The 15,690-nt window shown below is 36.9% G+C and overlaps 1 protein-coding gene across 1 annotated transcript; it reads left to right on the forward strand.

The window, feature by feature from the left end:
* Positions 1-1,315: 1,315 nt before the first annotated feature.
* LOC124292469 (neuronal acetylcholine receptor subunit beta-3-like) lies at positions 1,316-1,780 on the forward strand. The gene has a single exon (XM_046729559.1). The coding sequence runs from the start codon at positions 1,316-1,318 to the stop codon at positions 1,778-1,780; it is 465 nt and encodes a 154-aa protein (XP_046585515.1).
* Positions 1,781-15,690: the final 13,910 nt, after the last annotated feature.

Below are 15,690 nucleotides of genomic sequence, written 5' to 3' on the forward strand. Positions count from 1 at the left end.
AATTTCCCCAGATCTCGGTTTTTCACGAGATGGGAGATACTCGGGTGAATTGCTGAATTGCAGGAGGACTGAGCAATTGTACATCGTGCACGTGTTAGGTTACGTGTCATGGGAATACAGACAATGACATTTAAGTCATGCAATTAGTGCCGATGGTATATGAGACCAACCATCATTGGCCAGATACAATACAATAACCTGTATTGACGAAGGTTTCCTGCCATATCTCTATTGTTGAAGACTGATGCTGCATCAGAGGGAGGTAGCTGATTGTGAAAGCATCCCTGTGGAGGAAGGAGGCGATTACATTGAGGATCATTAGAGACTTGAAGACTTTGGAGAAGGACATCTCTGTTCACGGTCTTGTGTGTGAGGGCGCTTGTTATTACTACCAACCTATTGTAAAATGGAATTTTTCTGAACAGTCGTAGAAAAAGGAGTCAACATGAGAATGAAGAGTTTCTGTTTCTACTAAATCCATTTGTCATATGGAATCATCTTTGACAGTTACGCCATCACTTATCTCATCAAAGGAATCTCACAAGGTATGACATTGGGTTTAATCGCACTGTCTGACAGAGAAACGACATAGAAAAGCCACATTACTACTACAGTGAGAATGAAAACACTGTGTGTTTGTGTATTCGTATGCATGGCGCATGCTTCCCAAGATACAACCTTAGAGCAAGCTCTCCAGGCATCCAGGAATGAGGCGCTGATAAATTACCCTCGGAATATAGCAACATACGGGGTCCTAAAGCCGGATCTCCATTTCACGCCGTTATCTCTATCTGGTCTTGATGAACTGACTCAGACATTCTCCTTCACTGCAATGTTTACCTTCACGTGGCAGGATCCTAATTTGAGACTGAACATTAACCTGAGTGAGTATAACCACACAGATGATCATCCATTGGTTTCCTACTCGTCAGGGGAGATTCTCACGCCGATATTTGTCATCATGAATAGTGCATTTGGAAATGTATTTCAGCAAATGGATAAAGACTTACCAATATTTTCTGATGTGGATGGGAATATAAAAATGTATAACATTCTAGGATTACGGACACTCTGTGATGTAGATGTAACGCACTTCCCTTTTGATGAACAAATATGCAAAGTCCATTTGCAGAGTTACGTCGGGGTCTTTAACACATCAACTATACATATGACAATGTTCGAAAGTTCAGAAAAGGATCATAGTGAATGGTTAGTCATGAATGTAACTTCGTCTAGTGCTAAGGCGTTCGGTAATATTATAACGTTTCATCTGAAACGCCAGTCTTCTTTCTACATACTGGGAATTGTGTTCCCTATGGTTCTTCTGTCCATCCTCAATTCCTTCGTGTTCTTGCTCCCAGCGGACTCCGGGGAGAAGATATCCTTTCTGGTGTCCATCTTTGTCACCTACGCTGTGTTTCTGAATTTTGTAAGTGATCTCATCCCAAAGTCAGACAGACTGCCTCGACTTGTTGTGTATCTTGTTCTCGTCCAGTGCCACAGTACCTTGTGTATCCTAGCAACACTATTCATCCTCAATAGGCATCACAAAAAAGACAATGATGATGCCAAGGAAAAGGCTAGAAGGAACAGGAACCAGGATGAAAACCAATACGCCAATGAAGATATGCACCAGGAACACTGCCAATCCAACACGGGGAAAAACATTTCCGTTCATAGCCGAATAACACCAGCCCTGTCCTTCAAGACTGTTGAAAGAAGCCTTTTCTTTGCGTTTCTGGTACTTGCAGCTGCCACCCTGCTCGTATTGTTTGTGTAAATGTTGAAGATGTAAACGAACACAAGGCTTCATAAAAGTTTAAGTTTGGATATTCAGCGGAATGTTTAAAATGGTAGCGATGTTCAGATACTCATTGAATCAACAGACCTGCACTCTCTACCATGTCTGATGAGAATTACGTTAGCACTAAACAAACTAACAGCATCGGTAACAATATACTTTTTGCATGGATACTATATAAATGTACATGTTGTGACATATAGTTTATTGACTTTATGTTACTGAATCTTTGAATAGTTTGATTCACGAAAGTGGACAGTGTGTTACTAAATATTTTACTGTTCATGGTTCACAATAGTGGACAGTGTGTTACTAAATATTTTACTGTTCATGGTTCACTCAAGGGGACAGTGTGTTACTAAATATTTTAATATCCATGGTTCACTCAAGGGGACAGTGTGTTACTAAATATGTTAATATCCATGGTTCACTCAAGGGGACAGTGTGTTACTAAATATGTTAATATCCATGGTTCACTCAATGGGACAGTGTGTTACTAAATATTTTGATATTCATGGTTCACAGAAGGGGACTGTGTGTTACCAAATATTTTGATATTCATGGTTCACAGAAGTGGACAGTGTGTTACTAAATATTTTGATATTCATGGTTCACACAAGGGGACAGTGTGTTACTAAATGTTTTACTATTCATGGTTCACACAAGGGGACAATGTGTTACTAAATATTTTGATATTCATTTTTCACACAAGGGGACAGTGTGTTACTAAATGTTTTGATATTCATGGTTCACTCAAGGGGACAGTGAGTTACTAAATATTTTGATATTCATTGTTCACTCAAGGGGACAGTGTGTTACTAAATGTTTTACTATTCATGGTTCACACAAGGGGACAGTGTGTTACTTAATATTTTGATATTCATGGTTCACTCAAGGGGACAGTGTGTTACTAAATATTTTAATTTCATGGTTCACTCAAGGGGACAGTGTGTTACTAAATGTTTTACTATTCATGCTTCACAGAAGTGGACAATGTGTTACTAAATGTTTTAATATTTTGATTCTCAAAGTAGAAAATGTGTTTTGATATTCATGGATCACACAATATTCTAAAAATACTTACTCAAGTGAACAATGTAACTCAAAATGTCCTAAATTTCAAATTACTAAAAACAATCTGTTACTAAATGTGTTAATATTTTGATACTCTTGAGAAAATAATGTGTCACTAAGGTTTTCACAGTAAGACACATTCATACAACTGGACAGTGTGTCAATAAATGTTCTCATGCTCTGATTCAGTAAGTGAACAATGTATTTCTAACCATTCCAGTCTTCTAATTCACACACAAGTAGGCAATGAGTCAAAATGCTTTCACCAGGAATTTCCTATGAATATGGAAATGTTTTGCCGCTTATTTGAAAAAAGTTCCAGTATTCAGATTCATACAGGTGGTTAATATTATAATAATAATATTATGTATTATAATATTCGGATTCACAAGTCGACAATCGGTTTCTAAATGTTTAAATATTCTTAATAAATCAATCTTACACTTGAAAAAGCATCACTCTTTGAGATTACCGATTTACTGGAATAAGTATGGAATCCCAGAAAGGATATTGTCGCGTTGTCGCCCTTACACAAATAAGCAAGAAATGTCCAATATGATCCATGTGCGACATTGTGAATGCGATAACATGTGTTATTATCAAAACAGCGATAATTCGACAACCGAACATTTTTCAGTGTTAAAACACGCCAGAACGTGACCCCGCAACATACTGCTAATGTTGCATTGTCTCATTGTCGCCTCCTCATGAAATCAAAAATATTATTGAAACAAATGTCGCGGCCAAAATGTCGCATTTTCGCGGTTTGTTTCATCTTGACATTTATTGCATGTTTATGCAAGGGCGACAACTCGACGGTCAAAAACGCGACAGAGCGACCATGGCAGTTCTGCACTAAGCTGTTTTTTTGTTTACGATGCGTTGAACCGGATTTAAGTTATACCACGTCGTGTCAGCTTGATGAGAGGAATGTTTGAAGTGATGCAGGTTTAAAACATTTCATTTGGTGAAATGTACTGTTACGAAGATGGTGCTGACCCAGAAACGTGAACCTGGGTTCGAACAAGAGAGGCTTCTGGCATGACAAGGGACATAACTCTGAAAGGCTATAGATGCACTTCATTCGTGACCGACTCGTGTTATTCCGGGACAAGCCGAATAGCGGTTACGGAAAGAGCGAGTGGTGACAAATGAGATGCACTTGAGAACCGTGCCCTATGTTTGTAAGGTATCGTATAGATAGTGGACCCACCTGAATACAATTTCCATTAGAAGCTTGTAGGTGTATTTCTGTCAGTTTATTAAAGTAGTAGTTCAATCTACAGTAAACACTTTCCATCCATACTTTAGTGAACACAAAATAAGGCACGTCAATGGCTGTACTTAAACCCACGTCTCTCAGCATCACTTCATGACAAAGTAACAGACATCAACAGATACAGACAGTTTAATTTATGTTAATGTTTTGTTTATGAATGTTAGTCGCCAATCAACACACTGTGTCATCTAATTTTAGTAAACCTGTCGATCAAGTTGTCTGACGAGTGTCTACAAACATACACAAAGTGTTTGAAGTTTAACGCCACACTCGTCAATACAGACCCGTGAAGATCCGGGTTAGAATTGACCTTCAGCACCCCATGCGACTAACGGGATCATGTGGTCAGGCTGGCTGACGTGGTTGACACATGTCATCGTAATAGCTGGAATATTGCTGAGTGCCGCGCAAAACTATACTCACTCACTCACTCATCAATACACCCTACGAGGGGCGTATGGAAATAATCGACTCTTGGTCAGACAATCCAGTGACTGAAATCATGAGTGAAGTTGAAGATATCAAGTTAAAATGCTAAGGACAATTTCGACAAATCCGTGTGAACATTATCTGGCATGTCATAAGCTGACATATATTGTATTTTCCTCGTGCTATATATCTATCCGTCCGTCTTTTTGTCTGTCTGTCTGTCTGTCTGTCTGTCTGTCTGTCTGTCTGTCTGTCTGTGTGACACATGAAGTATAAGTATCATTCGCGTATTTCGTGGACATGATTTTCACGGAATAGAGCGAGAGATGACGAATTAGACATTTGCCACACAATGTTTTCATTGTTATGTCTGCGGGTTTTTTAATACCCATCAAAAGTTTAGGCTCACTTAAGGCACTCACTATATGTTATGTGCAACCAAGTGCAAACCTTATGCAGATGAATTGCATGAGGACGATGCATCATCTTGCTGAAAATCATGTGTAAATATTGTGCACGTGAACAGCCGTGTTTAGGTGTAAAGTTTTGTTAAGAATTCTCCAATTTTCAGTGATTTCTATCATTTATTAAACTCATGACAGTAATCTTTTCAACATTACGAATTTGTTTTACAATACATCAGTTCATGTGTAAACAGTACCTTTAAACATTATGGAGTAATTTGCAAATTTAGTTCAGAACAGTTGACTCAAGTAAGTGGCTACATTTACACTAGTGAGTCTAAACTATTGATGGGTAGTATATAAGCAATATATCCGACACGATTGAAACAGTATTGACTGTGGTCCAATCGTAGGACTTGTATCGATATTGGTTGGAATGTCATGCAGGCCGTGTATTGTAAGCAAATATGTGATTGGCTCAGAGTTGGGGAACGCAGCCTCCAAAGTTTCCCACGCAATTAATAGTACCCCGTGTCAGCCCAACTACAACTGTTTGCATTGAGAGTCAACCTGTCCTGTGCAAGCACTTACACATGCGTCTTTCAGTGCAAGCACTTACCTGGAGCAGGGGTCAAATTGTATTTGACTGAAATTTAAACCAGAGAGTTATCAGTCCCGAGTGTCTGCTGAAACAGATGCCATAGCAACCTGATGCTGTGTGTTCTTATTTACATGAACTGGTATTACAGGGAAGGGGTGAGGTGAAATGAGATTTGAACGCCGCGTTCAAGGTTATTTCCCTTGCGATGTGCATGCATGTGTGTGTATGGGAAATACTTTGACAAGTCCGGACTTTGATTGTGTTTCACTTATTTCTGCGGGTAAATGTGGCCGAAGGTTGAGGGTGGGTCATATATTAAGGTTGGTTGCTCTGAGAAGAGCTTGGGTTTATAAACATTACAAGGTGATTAAGGGGAGGGGGTCATAAAAGCACGAATCTTTTGAGTGAGTGAGAATGGTTTTACGCCGCTTTTAGCAATACTCCGGCAATATCACGGCGGGAGAGACCAGAAATGGGCCTCACATATTGTACCCATGTTGGGAATCGAACCCGGGTCTTCGGCGTGACGAGCGAACGCTTTAACCCGTACACTATCCCTCCGCCAACGAATTTTTTTAACTTTCGAAAGAGAAACAAGGAAATAAACAAAGCACAAATGAACACGCAATCAAACTCGAGGGGCTTCTTTTACTACCTGTAACTATTTCTTAAAAAACAAGTTAGATTTAAGGATAATTAAATATGTATGCAACTTTTAAATTGAATACATATAGCAAATATAGTCAAATGGTGTAAAAACATAATGTTACACCTGAAATATATTAAACATAAACGACATATGATTTCATTAAAATACAAATTCTCAAAATTGAATGTTTCTAAGCATTGGAACGCTGCTGACCTCCAGATCGCCTAGTTTCCAGCTTGTTTACCATTGATACGATAGCAGTAAGTACTATCTTAACCGATACTAATTGTTAACATATACAGTTGATATAGGCCTACTCTGAATTTCAACTCAATCTTATGATTTTTAGACAGGCATATCAGAGTCCCTACAACCCTGTAGCAAGTTGAGGTGGACTGACAGACGTGGCGTTCCGTCATGAAATGTCTGTGTATGTCGGAAACCTGTTTGTATATACAGTCGCCACCCCGTGTATCAAAGTGCATGTCATGCTCCTCCTGAGGACATATCAGCATGTCAAAAAGTACGCTTTGTCGCTTTTGTTGATACACCGACGCTATGACTGTTTATCTTTCAATTGTCGTATAGAGCTGTGTTGAACTAAGCCGGTAGATTTCTGTAGCCCATGAAACAGAATCGTTCGACGGAAATATTGTAGAGAATTCAATAGCTGTTTATAAATCAGGCTATTTGAACATGTAAAGGTACATTCAGGACAGGACAGAAGAGATGTGTTGTGTCGGGGAAAGCTGGATATAATACAGGCGATCCACATACAGCGTCGAGGCACTGTTCCGTAGCGGGGAGGAGATTGTCGTCTGCTGAGATCATATCGTCTGCTTTGGGAAAATGGTATATTTGTGACACACTGTAGCAATGACGAGTATATGACAACACCTTTTCTACGGATTAATATCGTTAATCCGTGGCAAGTGAGTATCAAGCAAACTGAAGTCGTCTGCCCGTGGATTTGGGCATGATATAACTTGAACAAGTCACACAGACGTTCATTCAGTCATACAGGATACTAAATGGATGATTTTAACAGGTTTGGGCGACATCATTCGTGATATAACCGACCTAAATTCCCGTGATTATTTCATGAAATGTTTGACATCTTCTACTCGCATAGCGTTCGAGGGAGTAAATCTCGAGCGACGTAAAATCTTCCACGATATGCACTGAAAAGTGCATGCTTCATAACAAGGAGGTCCGGAAAATGTCCGCCTAACGGAAATTGTGCAGTTGTGTGTGTGTCAGTTCATTCTGTCGTCCTCGTTGGATTCATATTTCGTGCAACTGGATTATTGTCTAAATAATATCAAGTGTTCCTCGAGTGGTAACCCTTCACCCAGTTACACCTGTGGGACTGCCAACTCCATAGGTTACCGTGACATTCGTACAACAGATCAATATCAACTGTGACTCGGGCTTAATCTCGTCTGGAACATGGCTTCCAATCCGAAAGATCCCGACTCGGGAAAAACTATTCGTTTCAGGACTCGGACCAAGAAGGCAAGAAGTAATGACGACCAAACCACGTACAAATACACAGTGGTGAGAGATCAGGGAATAAGTCGAGCACCTATTCCCGACAGTTTCCTTAAACCTACAGAAAAACCTGAGCAATGTGCTGAAACCAAAGTAACTCCTCCAAGCAAACCCCAGAGCAGTCCACCTGACGCTGCACGTTCTGGCAATGGTTGACCACGGCGTGTGTTATGTCTGAATGAGAATTGGACGCTTGAATTGACCCTATGGATATCTGTCTCTCGCCGTATCAGTAGTCCACCGGCCAACAAAGTCAAAGACTCTTGGAAAGTGTGGCTTCAATATCCACTCGCATGCAACACACGTATCGAATTATATGTGCATACTTTTGTGATGCGCCGTGATATTCGTTGCATGTTGGAGATCGTCCTGGTGATATTTGTATTCTTCCTAAACTACAGAACTTACTTAATTGTGATAGACTGGTTTTCTTCCAAACCGATACATTATATGGTTATTTATTCAAAGGCAAGGGTAACGGTGATCATGTTCTAATGTATTACTTGGCGATACATGACACAAACTAGTTCTCCGTTCCTATGACGATGCAAAGTATAGGGGTGTTTATTTTGACTTAAAATTGTTCCTATTGGCTTTCAAAATATGTTCATATTATTGAAATTTAACGAATTCAAAATTTCAAAACATGAATTTTTTGTCATTAATACACGATCTAGTTTGAATATGGTATTTTTGTGTTCCGATTTATAGATACAACAGTTTGGAAAGGATGTGACTTTTCGTAGTCATTAGGCAACCGAAAGAGGTCTATCTTGACAAGTAATTTGATGCATTAACGTTTGGTCAACCAGGACACCATATGATCATATCGCCAAGTGTCTCATTAGCTTCCAGTTAATTAATTTTGATTATCACATTGAGTAAATGATTTGATTGTATAATATTTCCATGCACGTGTGAGTTATGGATAAAAGACATAGATGTTTCAGTAAATGTGAATATCATAATCTTGACTCATGGTATAATAGCTTGTCAACCTTGTCGTACTTCCTTGTGTTACATAGAACAGGTTGGGTTGTCTGCTCTAAGGTCACCGATACACATATAAATGATGCATAGTTGATGACGATATAACACGGAAAATGGGAACTTGCACATTTGACAATGACCGTGTTTGTATTCATAAAGAATGAGGAAAACAAAGTGGACTGGTGATACATTTTGGTGCTACGCTTGACATGAATGGCATGTTGAATATATGTACTGTAATGTGAGTATTACGTTCTGAATTAAATACGAATACATATCTCATAATAATCTGAATGAAGTATGTCTAAACACTGATTAAATCGAGTGTGATGTTCAGATCCTGGGATAACAAGTTTACAACCATGTGTTGGCATTGAAATATCTACCAGCGAACAAAAGTGAAGTACATAATTGACCGGTTGAAATTGACTTAGTATCCGCAGAAAAATATCTTAAAATGCAAATTAGCAGTGGAAAGTATATAACTGGAATATTCAAATTCAGGTGTTCGCGAAAGGATAACCCAAAAGTCGTATATCAATGTTATTATATTAGATTGAAATGGCATCAAGTTTGTTCAAGAAAATGACGTTTTAAAAGTTCTATTACTTTAAACATGTTTTTGTAATACTCATCCTTTTCAGTTCCGGTTACCATGACAATATCAAAGCCCGCCATATGCGATGAATGTAAAGTTGTATCTGTGTAGAAGGCTTCAGTTCCGGTTACCATGACAATATCAAAGCCCACCATATGCGATGAATGTAAAGTTGTATCTTATAGAAGGCTTCAGTTCCAAGTACTTGTAACAAAAACAAGATGATCTAATCTGTTGGTTATTGTTATTTATGTTGGTGCGTATGTTTTGCATTTGAATCGGAAGAGAATATGCTATGTGCAATCCGAAAATCCCAGTATTTGTTCAGACATGTCAAAATCTGAATTCAATAATTATAACATGATACTTGAATCACTATGGTACGGCATGGTGTGGTCGTTGAATCAAATGGGAAACATACGACATGACACTTGAATCAGAACTGAAATATGTGATATAACACTTGATTCAGAACTGAAATATACAATAAGATACTTGATTCAGAGGGAAAATTTACGATATAATACTTGAATAAGAAGGGAAATATACGATATGACACTTGAATCAGAAGGGAAATATACGATACAATACTTAAATCAAAAGGGAAATACACGATATGACATTTGAATCAGAAGGGAAATATACGATACAATACTTGATTCAGAACTGAAATATACAATAAGATATTTGAATCAGAGGGAAAATATACGATATAATACTTGAATTAGAAGGGAAATATACGATATGATACTTGAATCAGAGGGGAAATATACGATATAATACTTGAATAAGAGGGGAAATATACGATATGATACTTGAAGCAGAAGGGAAGTTTACAATAAGATATTTGAATCAGAATACTTGGAAATATACGATATGATACTTGAATCAGAGGGGAAATATACGATATGATACTTGAAACAGAAGGGAAATATACGATATGACACTTGATTTAGAAGGGGAAATATGCGATGTGACACTTGAATCAGAGTGGAAATATACGATACGATATGACACTTGAAACAGTAGGGGAAATATATTATATCATATCATATGATGAATCAGGAGGGGAAAATATAGCATGGTGACTGAATGTGGCATCTTGATTGAAGGGAAAAAGTAAATACATCATAAGTGAAGTGTCATGAATCAGAAGACATATGCACTGTGTCACTTGAAAATAAGGAATATCAGTAATACAACAGAAAGAAGGGTGTTCTTTGGGTGGTTCTCGAAACGAAAGAAACTTCTACAGGCCCGCTGTATCAAACGAGAAATTTCAAAATATATCAAAATATTAATTATATATTATTAAGTAAAATATATATATTGAACCGTCCTTGTCAAAATTAACAACAAATTCATATGCGCAGTGAATATATAAATGGCTGACACACTACATCACTGAAGATTGATTTCAAGTAATATTTTACTGTTATTATAATTATAATTATTATTAAAATGTACTGTTATTATAATTATAATTATTATAATTTACTGTTATTATAATTATAATATTATTATAATTTACTGTTGTTATAATTATTATTATAATTTACTGTTAATAAGTGAGGTCTCCAACAAGACACAGTTATAGTTCTGTTAATTCATTGTCATTGATAGTTATGTACTTTGTTGATAAACCGCGGAGAAATCACGTTTTGAACACATCGAAACTGAAATGAATAGGACTTTACCTCATTCAAATTTGTATCATTCACATTCACAACATACGTATTCAGAATGTTAAGAAAATGTTTCAGTTCACTTTGTCCAAATTCTCTCAACCTGTGTTACATAAAAAACAAGTAGTATTTACTGCAGTCATGCATGTCGTCACATGTAGAACTTGTAAATAGAAACAGTTGACAGTAGGTAGCTTGTGTGTTCTTCAGTCCCTTTCTTCCTTGTAGCCCATTGGTTTCTTCGCTTGTATCCCTTCTGTGGTAAAATGCAACGACTGACTGAGTTAATATTTAACGCCACATTGACCATATTTCAGTTATTAACAATATCATCTATGACTGAAGATACATAATTTGAGTCATAAAGTGTCCTCTATTCATACCATTACACACCTGGTTCATGACATAACATAGACTGAAGGGTAGCCTTGCTGTATTAGAAGTGTATACCATGTGTTCCCATCTTGTTGTAATATTGCTGAAAGTGTCATAGTGTATGAGTAATGAGATATACTTCATGACGTAATTACCTGTGTATTTCTAAAGCATATATTGCGACATTTTTCAGAACTTAAGTCATTACGTTTTATTATTTAACTGACATCATGAGATGAAGACATTCATGCTTGAACTAGATTCATTATGACACAAATAATATTTTAAACTGAAATATGCACACTCCACATCAAGACGTGTTATAACAACTGTAAAAAAACGATAGTTATAAATATACTCAAGAACAAAATAAAGGATCGCCCCAATATTCAACATTAAAGTATTATAAGGATAATAATGGGAACTATTAATTTAATATATAATATTGGGGTGGTCCTTAACTTGTTTTGGTTGAGTATATATCTTTAAACATCAACCCATCGACAACACGCCTACTTGATCAAAGTACCAACGTATATATTAATTCAGATCTAACAAAAAGCTAAATAGCAATTTTATATTTCCCTGGTGACGGTACGTGATTCTTAGAAAAAAATACTCATACTTAGTATAATCAGTATTCTTACAAAGAATCACGTAAAGTCACAGTTAACTATCATCAGGTCCGTGAGTTCACTTCACTTATGTTTAAACAATTTTTAACAAAATAGTTCTAATGCCCTTCCCAAAGTTGTCCTTATTGTCACTTATCAAAATTTGTTTCCCTTTGCTAACAGGAGCCTATGTTTGATGTTTGAATCCCATATTAGATCCAACGATGGTTCTGTTATAACAGTGTCATATAGCACTTGTTCTCGTCGAAGGACTTTGTCAATTTTGGCATTATTTCTCAATGTATTACTAAACTATCGGTTAAGACGAAGGAAAACCCTAAGCCATAAAGTCATGTTATCAGTTCTGTGGGCTATGACTGTGTGATTTGTAACATGGGCACTATGCATCATTCTTTCAAAACGAGCAAACATTCATTTAATGCCTATGATCTCAGAAATGTTAGATTCAGGTGAGACAAATGATTGTAAACACATGTATTACAGTCAACAATATAAATACAACTTTTGAAACGCATTCCCCAATCTTTGAATAATAGCATCCCCAAGCATGCTTGACTGTGTTATTTATTTAGTGTTTTATGTTTAAATAACAAATTAATGTTCATACGTTCATATGTTCATACCCAAAAGTTAGTTTTCTAAATTTGCACATTCCGAATTTTACTCAGTAAGTTGTACTTCAGCTTTGTAGTATACCATTTGTTAGGAGGCAGCTATAAAAACAAATATTACTTTATCAATGAAGAAGAGTAACAATTTGTATGGACTGACAACTTGTACATTGCAATGAAGTTGTCAATCCATAAAATTTGTTCCTTTTCGTCATACCAGCTTTTAAATGCCACTTAAAGAAGTTTATCAATGGAGTTCATTTTCATTTTCTAATTTAATTTTAGGTTTAAATCTATAACTTGCTGTGGCTTAAATTATATTATTGGTCAGATTTTCCTTATGTATCCTAATGTTTTAGTTTCATGCCCGTGCTCACGGCTTCTGCAACAGATACTTCCAGGACACCACGGCTGCTAAGACCCGCGTTGCTTAATGAAGTTAGCACCCTGATATAACTAAAATATTTTTCAAAATGCAAAGTAAACTCAGTCAGTCACCATTACAGTCGTTAAGACAATGTTATTTCCGCATTTTACCTTCACTGAAAACACCACAACTTTATTGTGAGCACCCTGCCTGTACACGGTACGAGCGAAACTTAAACTACGGCATTGCTTGGTATCGCCGTACGAGCATGCAGTGTCATAGGTAAATATAAGACCGTGTTAAAACCAGTTTAGCCACGATCGTTTACAGTCGCTTGGGTAACTTCTTATCACATATTAATGTCTGTCTTAATGGGTTTTGTCCACGTGATCTGAACACAGGTGTTGAACTGCAATATAATGATCATTTTTGAGAAACCAGAATATGGTTTTATGTCTGATTTGTGATTGGACAGACTGTCTTATTGTGTACTGAAATCATAGCTGCTGCCTGAGTTTAAGTGGGTGGCACTACAGAAATATATTCGTTTCATTAGTATCCTAGCATATACTGTGTACATGTATATGCATACATTACTTTTATTTAGGTAATGATATTTATTTTGCATAAATAGTATCGCATTAAACATAGGATGAAGGGTTAGTAATTCTATGTAGATATATTTCCAAGATGAAAACAAACCCAGTGTATACCGTGTTTTAGAAATAATTACACATTTTTATGCTGTAAAACGGACTTTTGTTTCTGGTTCTGAGTGAGTCATTCCTTCTACACACATATATGCCAATGATTGTTCCCACTAAAACTCAATCATAAATTTGAATAGGCCGTATTTCCTCTATTTGCGACCCCCGTCTAGCGGTAAAGTAAAGTAAATGGAAAGTGTTAAAAGAAGACATTCCATATTGTTGTACAAAAGAAAGACATAGTTTTAGCATAATACTGTCTTTCTCTGATCACCTGTCAAAACATCACAGAACGGTATATTAAATATAGGGGAACAAAGTATAAAAGTAAATATGGGATTGACGAACATAATTTAAACTATGAAACCAGTTATTATCACCAGGGCCGTGTTCACAAAGTAATCTCAGCGCTAAAATGATCATAACTCCGGCACTGTAACGTTGTCTCGTAGCGCTAAGATCGTTTCGCCGAATCGAGGCCCTGAACATTGTAGATAGTGGCAGTTCTAGTTACCAGGGGAGAGCATCCACTTGAATAGTTGTGTGAAGCTTTCCAGTGTATAAACCAGGGCCCCGTTTCACAAAGCTCTCGTAAGCCTAAGATCTCGTAACTTTTCTCGTAGCAGTCGTAACTCCTAGGCCTAGAATTTCGAAGATCTCTTAGCGCTCAGATAGTCGTATGTTAATGTTAATGCATGGTACTTACGACTATCTTAGCGCTAAGACAGCTTCGAAAATCTAGGCCCTATACTGTAACATACTTACGTTCGTCGTAGCGCTACGAGAGCTTTGTGAAACGGGCCCAGGCTAAATCACTGCTTCAACTCTTTGGAAATATATCATATTTGTCCTCTCGTGTGTTCAGATGTAAAACAACATTTGGAATATATATTCATATATGTTAAAATCATATACAATTTTGTTGCTTGTTGGAGTCATTAATGCTGGACTTGTGAGATTTCAGATTTTCAGTTTCAGTTGTAGATAGCGCAGTTAGTAAAACTGATATTGTCTCTGTAAATAACGTTATCATTCACTGTTACATCCATCATACAATGTGAGATACGAGAGAATGGTGTTTGAATACATTAGATAAAAACACTGGGGCTGCCAAAAAACGCGAGTCAAGTCCCCTTTAAGATAAACCATTCCTCAGCACACAACTGGGTAGTGTGTAGCTCTTTATGCCACTTTTTAGTTAAATCGGGCAAACATGTATATATTTATACGACTCAACTTCTGACAGGGATACTATTTAGATCGTCACGTCCATCTCTTTAAGCACGTACCAAACACAAACATGATATCTCAATGAGGATTGTTTGATAGGCATATCTAGAAGATGATGGTTGACAAAGATACAGTTACCGAATAACAGCTTCTTTTTTAACTATTAAAGCGACGTTTCGTTATTTATTGAAACTATTTTATTGATATCTCGATCAGGATTGTTTGTTAGGCATATCTAGAAGATAATCATTGACAAAGACACTGGATAACTGGATAACAGTTTTTACTATTAAAGCCACGTGTTGTTATTTATCGAAACTATTATATTTCATAAATTGTGTCTACTTTGGAATCCTTGAGGCCTCATGTAGGCAACTGGATCCAGGTTAGTCGATAAAATAGAATGGAAGTAAATACCATTGATAACTGAGGATGGGCTTATAACGAGAAATTAGGACCAAAATCCCTACCAAAAGTTGAGTAGTATGTGATTCAATGATCTCAAGTATATCAATACTACATGTATACTGTCCTGTCTTGTTTTATGGAGGTCTTCTATGAATGAACGGTGCTCATTTCATTTTAATTTGAAAATATAATTAAATTATGTGAAACATGTTTCAAACGTTGTTCTGTATTTATTATCGGCTGTATTATCAATACAAGGAAGGTATCATATTTGATTGCACTTTAAGGAAAACCCG

Source organism: Haliotis rubra, unplaced genomic scaffold (assembly GCF_003918875.1).
Source record: "Haliotis rubra isolate DU_JTF1 unplaced genomic scaffold, ASM391887v1 Scf519, whole genome shotgun sequence".
NCBI classification, from domain to species: domain Eukaryota; kingdom Metazoa; phylum Mollusca; class Gastropoda; order Lepetellida; family Haliotidae; genus Haliotis; species Haliotis rubra.